The sequence below is a fragment of the Boleophthalmus pectinirostris genome, unplaced genomic scaffold, assembly GCF_026225935.1.
Source record: "Boleophthalmus pectinirostris isolate CB_2022bp ecotype Guang Dong unplaced genomic scaffold, ASM2622593v1 HiC_scaffold_15, whole genome shotgun sequence".
In the NCBI taxonomy this organism is placed as follows: domain Eukaryota; kingdom Metazoa; phylum Chordata; class Actinopteri; order Gobiiformes; family Gobiidae; genus Boleophthalmus; species Boleophthalmus pectinirostris.
In genome coordinates this window covers 4,813,404-4,824,403 of record NW_026571070.1, presented here as the reverse complement: position 1 = coordinate 4,824,403, position 11,000 = coordinate 4,813,404, and the positions used below count along the sequence as shown (strand labels likewise).

Genomic DNA, 11,000 nt, shown 5'->3' with positions numbered 1-11,000 from the left:
TCAAAACACTCACTGGGCAACGTTCAGTATCGTCTGAATTTTAATGAGAAAAATCAATCAATAAATAATTATATATATATATATATATATATATATATATATATATATATATATATATATATATATATATATATATATATATATATATATATGCAAATGTTCCAGTTCAATGCATTTGTGATGTAGTAAATGTTACCAAAACAAATAAGTTGATACAAAACAACATCCACATACATATTCCAGGGGGACATGTTACCTCTAACTGGGTCGTAACACAGGTGCCCACAGCTTGTGTGGCAACACTTCATGTTCCACTCCTTACAGTGCCTCTCTGTGGAGCACTGCTCATCGCAAGGGTTGACAGCATCTTTCAAAATGCTCACTGGGCAACGTTCAGTATCGTCTGAATTTTTAATGAGAAGAAAAAAAAAAAAAAATTATATATATATATATATATATATATATATATATATATATATATATATATATATATATATATATATATATATATATGCAAATGTTCCAGTTCAATGCATTTGTGATGTAGTAAATGTTACCAAAACAAATAAGTTGATACAATCAGTTGACATTGTGGGAAAATTACACCATATGAAGCTATGCGAGGTCATAGAACTGTGACTATACAACATAGACATACTACATTTTCCATTTAAAATTATATTCAAAGTGACTGACCTTTCAGAGCAGAGAGCAAAGGCACAAAGGCCACAGTCAGGAGGCAGAGGACAGAGAACTTCATGATGTTCACCACAGACACAGACACATTCAACTGAGGTACGAGCTTCTATTTATCCACCTAAAATACAGCCTCAGCACTGAGCTCATATTACGTCATAGTGCCCGCCCTGCATTAAACATGAGCATACCAGGACTTCTTTGGGTGTGGATCAGGCACGACATCATTAGGATTCCAGTTGTGGATGTTCCAGATCAGTTGTGGGTGAGCCTTAAATGAAAAACATCATCAAATCTCTGTTTATCCTAATAAAATGACAGACTAATATACTGTTATATTATTTGTGCATTATAGAGATTTGAATAGTTTCATGCTCATTTAAATATTTTTGTTGCATTGTAAAAACTTTCGGTGCATAGAATGGACTTATCTGCGATCGCTCTCCTTGGTCCTGACCAAAGAAGAGCTCTTATAGTATTATAAGGAATGCCAGAAACAGACATTTTGATCACTATTGGCTGAACTATATCTAAGCACAACACACAGCCAAACACAAAGTTTACGCAGCAGCACAACTTGTTCCACCACTCACCCCCAGCCCCAACAACCAGCCCAACCTGATCCACTGACAGTGTTACCAGATTGGGCGGGTGGCTGCCTAATTGAGCTTCTTTTGACATCGTCAGGTGGGGAGGGAAAGCCTTAGGCGGGCAGATAATATCTGGGCTACTTTTAACAAGTTTGGGTGGATTTGTTTTCATACCAATCATACATTTCATTCAGTAAATAAATCAATGTTTAGCCTTAAATTGTTCCAGTTTAAGTTTAAGGCTCGTGCTACAACCTGGTACAATGCATCTCTCCTGTTAAGGTTCATGTAAATTGTGCACTGTCCCTGTCTTATTAAATAAAATAACTCATGTAAAAGCACAGATTTTCCCTGTCCTGCAAGATCTGTCGAAGGCACTGTCAGGGAATTTACCCAAAAACTCAATCATTAAAGAACAAACCAGAGACGACACAGTAGTTGGTTTTACTTGCAGCAAGGAGTACGAGAGCTGACTGACTGAACCTAGCCCTGGCTCTCCTCCTCCTCGCAGCTTTTTTACCAAACCCAAAACATGCTACACAGGTCTCCATAAACAGTTGATAGTCAAGGTCAGTTAAAATACAATCAATTCAATCACTGCGTGTCCTTAGGCAAGACACTTCACCCACATTGCCTAGTATGAAAGTGGTGTGAGTGATGGTGGTGGTGGTCGGAGGGACTGATGGAGCCGAGTGGCAATACAATAGTAACACAATTCAATAGTAGCTTACCATCACCAGGGTATAGATCAGGGGTGTCAAACTCATTTTGGTCCGGGGGCCGTATCCAACCGACTTTGATCCCATAGAGGCCGGATCAGAAAACTCATGTCATATAAACCCCAAAAATAACAAATTCAAGTTCAAATATTTGTGCAGAGAAACACAAATCTATTACAGAAATCTTTTTTAATTGATGAACTCTTTCTTTTACAAAATATTATAATATTATGAACAACCTGAAACTTCAAGAAAAATACAATTTCAACACAATGTTTTAACATGAACTTGTTTGTAAACAGGAATAAGTAAATTTTTCTTGAAAAATCCTGCACTCGGCTCCACTTTTCTCATTTGTGACATTTTTGTGATGTCACGGTCAACAGTCAAAACGATCGTCCTTTAAGAGCGTTTGGAAAGAGACAAGTCTTCATTTGTGCTGCTCTGGTGGGAGGGGCCACGTACAGAGACGCTGGAGACGCTGCTGTGATAAACACCACAGAAAAATTAACAACATTTTAATAAAAACATAATTAAAATATTTTAGTAGAAAATCAGCCGAGGGCCAGATTAAAGGTCTTGGAGGGCCGGATCTGGCCCCCCGGCCGCATGTTTGACACCTGTGGTATAGAGTAAATGAATAATGCTGAATAATGCTCTGTAAAGCGTCTTTGGGGACAGAAAATGTCTGTGAAAGCGTTATATAAATAAAGACTTACTTAGACTTACTTACTTTTACTGAAGCATCACACAATGACCCTGACATGATTATACGACATGTTTTACAGTTGTTATCGCTGACTAATGGACGACAGCTGATAATGCATCCGATTACATACGTCATATCATAGTGTACATACAGTCTCTTCTTAGCCCAATTTATCCTGTGTCAGCCGCAATTTATTTACAATCATGAGCAGATTTTCTATCATGTTATCTTTAAATGGGTCAGCTGATGTCTCTGTGTTTACATACAGTTTTGAACAGAACGCAAAGCAATTCTGATAATCTTATATTGTACAATGATTAAACATACACAGTGTTGGGAAGGTGACTTTTTAAAATGTAATCCCCTACAGATTACAGATTACATATCCCAAAATGTAGTTTGTAACGTAATCCATTAAATTACTTAAAGTGACTAATGTAATCTGAATACTTTGGATTACTTGATTTGCTGTAGAGAAGCAAAGACGAGGAAATCTTCACATAAGAAGTTTTGTCTGGTAAAAGAAATAAAAAGCCCAGACTTTATTTAACTAAATTAAAAATAGTATTGATAGAAGAAGTTTAGTCTTGTTAAATCCTGTTTGAGACCGGGTTTAGACCTGGTTTAGATCTGGTTTAGACCTGGTTTAGACCTGGTTTAGATCTGGTTTAGACTGGTTTAGACCTGGTTTAGACCTGGTTTAGAACTGACCTGTTTAGACCTGTTTAGATCTGGTTTAGACCTGGTTTAGACCTGGTTTGACCTGTTTTAGACCTGGTTTAGACCTGGTGTTAGACCTGGTTTAGCCCGGTTTAGACCTAGTTTAGACCTGGTTTTAGACCTGGTTTAGACCTAGTTTAGACCTGGTTTTAGACCTGGTGTTAGACCTGGTTTAGACCTAGTTTAGACCTAGTTTAGACCTGGTTTAACCTGGTTTAGACCTGTTTAGACCTGGTTTTTACTTTTAGACCTGGTTTAGACCTGGTTTTAGACTTTTAGAGTTTAGACCTGGTTTTAGACCTGGTTTAGACCTGGTTTAGACCTAGTTTAGACCTGGTTTTAGACCTGGTTTAGACGTAGTTTAGACCTGGTTTTAGTCCTGGTTCAGATCTGGTTTAGACCTGGTTTAGACCTAGTTTAGACCTGGTTTAGACCTGGTTTAGACCTGGTTTTAGACCTGGTTTAGACCTGGTTTTAGACCTGGTTTAGACGTAGTTTAGACCTGGTTTAGACCTAGTTTAGACCTGGTTTTAGACCTGGTTTAGACCTAGTTTAGACCTGGTTTTAGACCTGGTGTTAGACCTGGTTTAGACCTAGTTTAGACCTAGTTTAGACCTGGTTTATACCTGGTGTTAGACCTGGTTTAGACCTGGATTTAGTCCTGGTTTAGACCTGGTTTTAGACCTGGTTTAGACTTAGTTTAGACCTGGTTTAGACCTAGTTTAGACCTGGTTTAGACCTGGTTTAGACCTGGTTTAGACCTGGTTTTAGACCTAGTTTAGACCTGGTTTAGACCTGGTTTAGATAGACCTGGTTTAGACCTGTTTAGACCTGGTTTAGACCTAGTTTAGACCTGGTTTAGACCTGGTTTAGACCTAGTTTTGACCTTTAGAGTAGTTTAGACCTGGTTTAGACCTGGTTTAGACCTAGTTTAGACCTGGTTTAGACCTGGTTTTAGACCTAGTTTAGACCTGGTTTAGACCTGGTGTTAGACCTGGTTTAGACCTAGTTTAGACCTGGTTTAGACCTGGTTTAGACCTGGTTTTAGTCCTGGTTTAGACCTGGTTTAGACCTGGTTTAGATGTAGTTTAGACCTAGTTTAGACCTGGTTTAGACCTAGTTTAGACCTGGTTTTAGACCTGGTTTAGACCTAGTTTAGACCTGGTTTAGACCTAGTGTTAGACCTGGTTTAGACCTAGTTTAGACCTGGTTTTACCTGTTTAGACCTGGTTTAGACCTAGTTTAGACCTGTAGTTTAGACCTGGTTTATACCTGGTTTAGACCTGGTTTAGACCTTTTAGACCTGGTTTTAGACCTGGTTTAGACCTGGTTTAGACGTTTAGACTAGTTTAGACCTGTTTAGACCTAGTTTAGACCTGGTTTTAGACCTGGTTTAGACCTGGTTTTAGACCTGGTTTAGACCTGGTTTAGACCTGGTTTAGACCTGGTTTAGACCTGGTTTAGACCTAGTTTAGACCTGGTTTAGACCTGGTTTTAGACCTAGTTTAGACCTGGTTTAGATGTAGTTTAGACCTAGTTTAGACCTGGTTTAGACCTAGTTTAGACCTGGTTTTAGACCTGGTTTAGACCTAGTTTAGACCTGGTTTAGACCTAGTGTTAGACCTGGTTTAGACCTAGTTTAGACCTGGTTTTAGTCCTGGTTTAGACCTGGTTTAGACCTGGTTTAGACCTGGTTTAGATGTAGTTTAGACCTAGTTTAGACCTGGTTTAGACCTAGTTTAGACCTGGTTTTAGACCTGGTTTAGACCTAGTTTAGACCTGGTTTAGACCTAGTGTTAGACCTGGTTTAGACCTAGTTTAGACCTGGTTTTAGTCCTGGTTTAGACCTGGTTTAGACCTAGTTTAGACCTGGTTTTAGTCCTGGTTTAGACCTGGTTTAGACCTGTGTTAGACCTGGTTTATACCTGGTTTAGACCTGGTTTAGACCTGGTTTAGTATCCGGCAATGAGTGGAATTACCGGAAAAAAAAAGAAAGAAGAAAAAAGGGATATAGTCCAAAATGTGCAAACAGGAAAATACCTCTGTGTAATCCATTTATTTCAACAAAGTAACTGTAATCCAATTACCACTCAGTTAAAGAGTAACTGTAACTGAATACAGTTACTCATAATTTGTACTCTGATTACATAACTCAGGTACATGTAATCTGTTACTCCCCAACACTGAACATAGATTGAACTCTTTAAATGACTTAATGTCTCACCACCCAAAAAATTCTATAAGAGGCACGATGCGAATACTGCAAGAGCAGGATACAAGCTCAAAGAGCACACCGAAAATAAAATAATAAAAGACAAATAAGAAAATAATTAACAAGGGAAATGAGTACGTGTGTGAAGACGAGGGGAAAACAGGAGGAAGACAGGATGGAGAGAGTTAGGAAGAAAAGAGATGAGAGAAAGAGGATAGTGTGAGGTTCGTTTGTTTTTGTTTGTTTTGTTTTTTTTGTATTTTTGTGTGTGTGTGTGTTTTATATGAATTAAAATGTCTGAAAAGAGAGTAGAATTTTCTATTTTTAATTTAATTTAATTTTTTTCCCCAAATCGTCCAGCCCTGCTCAAATGTATACAGGTCAGATAAAAATACTTCACCTGCATGAATCTAGACCTATTTAAGTTACGTTTTAGACCTGGATGTTAGACGCTTAGACACTGAAAAAAATTAAACACTGGTTTAACCTACAATTTATATAGAAATCATTTACATCTAAATATTGTAAATTGGTCCAACTAAAAAAATTTAAATTGTAACAGTTAATCAATTATAAATTGGTTCAACAAGAAAACATTAATTACCTCAACGCGCAAAAGTTAACTGAGTCAATTTTTTAAAATTCATTAGCATTTATGGGCCAATTTAAAATTTCAGATTAAATGAATGTACTTGTTATAGATTAATCCAATCTACCTTAACTTGTTTCTCCTATTTATAATGGTCCTATAATCTCAGTAATTTCACAACACATTGAATTATTTTACTTTATTTTTATTTAACAGTGCATAAAATTGATCACTAAATACAGTGATATGCAAGTTACAAGCAACCAGTACTACTACTACTACTAAACAAATATAAGGTAAGCCAACATGTCTTAACTTGTTTTTTTTTTAAACTTAACTTGCCTTGGTCCTACAGTGGTACAGTTTGTACAATTGAACAAAAAAAAAAAGGTGAGAAGTTCACCTCTGGATTTGCAGAAAATTTCAACCTTAAAAACGTATGAGTATGAACAATAAAACTGGAGACACAACTACTTGTTATGTAGCAAGACACTCAGTTTGTGAACTTTGGGGCTCAGTTTTTTCCCCATCCAGTCCCATAAGAACTTTCTGAACGAACTCAAATGTACGTACACATTTCTTCGGGTACTGCATGTTTAGAGTATATATGAGACCAAACAGCATGACAAAAGTTTGAACCACTGAATTTAGATTAGCCAGGACCTCTTCACCTTCCAACACAATTTTCACATCTGTCGGTGTCAGGACAACTGCCATCGTCTCCTCCACCACACTGTATTCTTGCTGTACCTGCAAAACATGAGTAGATTAGTACAAAATATAATTTAATGCTTATCAGTCTGCATGTATGCGTCTGTAATGCATTCTAAGGATTTGCAAAAGATACTTCATATTCTAAAATGTTATGTAATGATTTCAGATGGTGGGAAGTGACTTCATAACTATGTATAAAACAGATTTACTTTGAGAGAAATCTCCATACTGATGATGCATAAATTTAAACTTTGTGCCAGTTCTTGTTTTTTATGTGGATAGATCCAGTGATTATAAAGATAGAAACCACAAATCAAGTCAACAACTTTGCAATCAGCTAGACAGCAAATTCTACCATAGAAAATGTTGAATGTGACATCACAACACTCTACAGTCCCTACAGTTTAACATTGAGCTAGAGGTTAGTCAAGAATGCTATGGAAGAATTTGCGGTTTGATTGCCAATATTTTAAAATTTGCATCAACTAATATTTTGTTAAAACAAATATTTAATAAATTAATTTGCGGCGATCTTATTGGGTTAAATAATTTATTCACTAAAAGGACCACTGTAAATGGCATTTAAAATCAGAATTGGATTCAAGGCAAGTTTGCTATACACGGTTCAAATAGGAATTGTTCAGACTGGAATAGTATGTGATAGCAGTTAAAATCTATCTAAACTAGATCAACAAACACTTTAAAAGGTGTACTATGTAGTTTTCTGGTAGAGGGTCTGAGTATTTTGGGTGAAAAAGCAAGCTTGAAAAAATTTAACAAATGCAAATACAAAAGTGTATTTCACACTGTGGAACTTCAAAAACAATTTCATGAGAAAATCATGTGATGGAAATGTCTCTGGAAAACTTGCATAGTGAATCTTTAAGTATCCCCAAATAGCTTTATATTTTAGAAGATTGTCCAAAAATGAAATAAATTACCTACATAATTACTTAAGTGCAAGTGCAAACAGTTTATATTTAAATTGTGCACTTTTTTTTTTTTTTTACAATTATCTATTCTCAATCAGAATATACTGGATTTATTTTGGAGCGTTAAAGGGTACATATTATGCTATATTCTGATCTATGGCAAGGAGAAAATTCAGTTTGTCAACTGGACAAAGGTTAGTTTGGTTGAAGACGTTTCGCAGCTCATCCAAGCTGCTTCTTCAGTTCTGATCTATGTTTCCTCAAACATACCAGGAGTTATGTTTTGCTTCATTCACATGATTAACACATACAAAAAAGGACCATCAGTTACAGACTGCCAATTGGTGAGGAGTTTGATATTGTAAGACATGACAGGTTTTATTCTCTATATATCGTTCATACCTGATGTTCTTTTATTATTTCATCAACAGGGTCTCCAAGGAAAATCATCAGCAACTTTAGTGCATATTGCCTTCGTGTAGATGCTTCCAGTGCAGCATTCAGTGAAGCCTGCAAACATAAGAACACTGTTATTTTTCTCAATTCTATTCTTGGTACTGACATAATGGAGTGTTTTGGGTTTTTTTTTTAAATTTGCATTCAGATGTGACGTAAACATACTAAATATTTGTAATGAGGATATTTTCACTTCACAAAAAAAACATTTTTTCCTGAACTGGTGTGGACACCTCTCGGACACACAAAGCACTGGGTCCATGAAGAGATTAAAAGAACAAGGCGATCTGACAAAATTTTGTCACTTAGGTGAATGATGTCAAGGTCTTTCCATTTATCGTTTCACTTCTCAAAACGAGCTGATATCCAATCACTGAACAGAAAGCAAGACCCACACCATGGACTGCCAGATCCTATTGCTCAGTGACTCCAAAACTGGTCAGGTGGTTCATGAGAAAATTATAAAATAATGTAATAAAAATGTATACTGTAAATATTGTTTTGAAAATGTAAAAAAATTAAATACTACAGTATAGCTTATAGTTGCCCACCCCTAAGCTGCACACAGCAGAGGCACAAGCTCATAGACAGAAGGGAGAGGGGAGATGAGAGCAGGAGACAGGTGAGTAAGACGTGTCCTGTCATAAGCATCCTATCTTGAATAGAAAAAGCAAATTTTGTCCATGTAAAGCCCCTATGACTTACCATGGAGCTCAGAAATGTAAAGAGGAATGGTGTAACAAAAATGCACTCAAGTTAATAAAATCTACTATAAACCTATGAATATCTGTAAATGTCTCATTTTAAATCGTTTCCTGTTCAGCAATTAATTTTAATGAACACAAAACAAACCAATTTCTCTAATAGTTAAACATAGTAGGCCTTTTAACATACATTAGCCGAATCTTAATTTTTTTTTTTGTATTGGTTTTGCTGGGCACAGGAAAGTGGACTGCAGTTTAGTTTTCAATGACAAAGTGATCCATGGTTTGAAAAAGTCTGAGAAGCACTGCTATAGGTAAACCAAGTTAGGAAACGTTTAGAAGCACCTATGCCATCTAATTAAAGTTACCTCATCAAAATCCCGAAGAATCCAAGCAGCCTTCATTTGAAAAGATCCTCCCTTTCTTGCAACTTCTAGAAGTTTTGAAGTGTGTCGGTCTAGTTCTACACAGAAGGTAGACTCCAATGGACATGTGGTGATGCGCAGAAACTCAGCATTGATCTGAAATGTATACAGAAATTTAAAATGAAAAAGAAAAAAAAAATAATAATCAAATTTTACTGTTACCATTTCTGAACAATCTGTGGCTTGAAAGGATATTTAAAACTTTTTGTCAAATGTGAGATTTTTTTTATTTGATGATCCCTCTGGACTGCATTACAGTCCTGTCAGAATGGCATTATTTATTTTAGAATCTCATATCAATGTATTGAAAGGTGGTGAGAACCTATATTGCCATGTGTAAATGTTCCCTTTCAAATTAAACCAACTTTAATGCAAACATACCTCTACAGAACTGAAGGAAAAAGAACTCTTGCTGGTTGAAACCGCGTCCAAGTGGGAAATGGTTCCTGTGCAGATAGATTAGGCAAGGAAAATAAAAATGTGTTAAACACATTGCATGTGAGGAAATTCAGCAAATTAAAATGTTTAATTAATTTTATATTTTATAATATGAATGATTTCACATTTTTAAATTAAACTACACAATTAAGTAGAGGTAGGCAATAAAGAGTAACAACTGCTTTATAGGTCAGTTTTGGAATGAATTGCAATTATTTTAAAGATAATTATATTTATGAGCAGTGTTATTCTCTGCAAGTGGTTTGCATGTGAACTGACAAAGCCAACTGAATTTTATTTTGGACTAGTTGACCATTTATTAGATATTTATTTTATCGCATTTAAAGCCAAGGAAAACTGGCGCCGAAAGAACGTTAGTTTTTCAATACCAGTACCGGAGTTTCTGTGGCGATAGGAGGGCTGCGCGCTGCAGCGGAGAGCGAGCGCGTTCATTTATATGTATATAGATTAACTAATTTAGTTTCATAAAGGGTATCTGTCTCTATTTGTTATTTGCGCAGCGTTAAATAATCTGTCCGTGTCTACGATGACAAAAAAGCACAAGGCAGGAGAGAGCCACCTCAAGCCCGCAGAACCGCAGCTCCGGCGGACCGGAACACTCGCCGTTCTATCAGCCGCTGCCCGCATGATTAGGCCCGGGATTTATGCCTGCGCCATCCTGGGCTTAAAGTTACACCTGGCCGTAGTGCGCAAAATGCGTAAACCTGGTGGTGCACTACTCGCAATTTGACAAGTTTGCACCAGTGTAAAATAAAAGCTGGACCGGCTCATCTCAGCATGTCAAGCGTTGGCGATGTATTAACGTTAGCCCAAAATGGTGGCCGCGCAAAACGACTCAATCTAAAATTCAACTTTGCTCTCGTAATAAGCAAACATGCTATCGAAAACAAATCCCCTATTTCTATCGCTCTGATGACCCAGTCAATGAATTCAATATCTAGAAGATATAATTAAAACTAACTAGTAGTAATAATGTATATCTTTAATCACCTCCAAGTAGCTTACTTTTCGTGTCTCTTTACATACAAATGAGACATATATAATAAGTAAAACAAGACTACATGTATTTTTTACA

General features: G+C 36.5%; 1 protein-coding gene across 1 annotated transcript in view; it reads right to left on the bottom strand.

Moving 5' to 3' along the window:
- Positions 1 to 6,700: 6,700 nt before the first annotated feature.
- The window catches only part of LOC129408180 (uncharacterized), a 4,405-nt gene continuing 105 nt past the window's right edge, over positions 6,701 to 11,000 (bottom strand). The window contains exons 2-5 of the mRNA XM_055151239.1: positions 9,848 to 9,912; positions 9,410 to 9,562; positions 8,284 to 8,391; positions 6,701 to 6,985 (exon numbers count right to left, since the gene is read on the bottom strand). Coding sequence (XP_055007214.1) covers positions 6,713 to 6,985; positions 8,284 to 8,391; positions 9,410 to 9,562; positions 9,848 to 9,912 — 599 coding nt within the window. The 3' untranslated portion in view covers positions 6,701 to 6,712. The remainder of the gene's footprint in view (positions 6,986 to 8,283; positions 8,392 to 9,409; positions 9,563 to 9,847; positions 9,913 to 11,000) is intronic.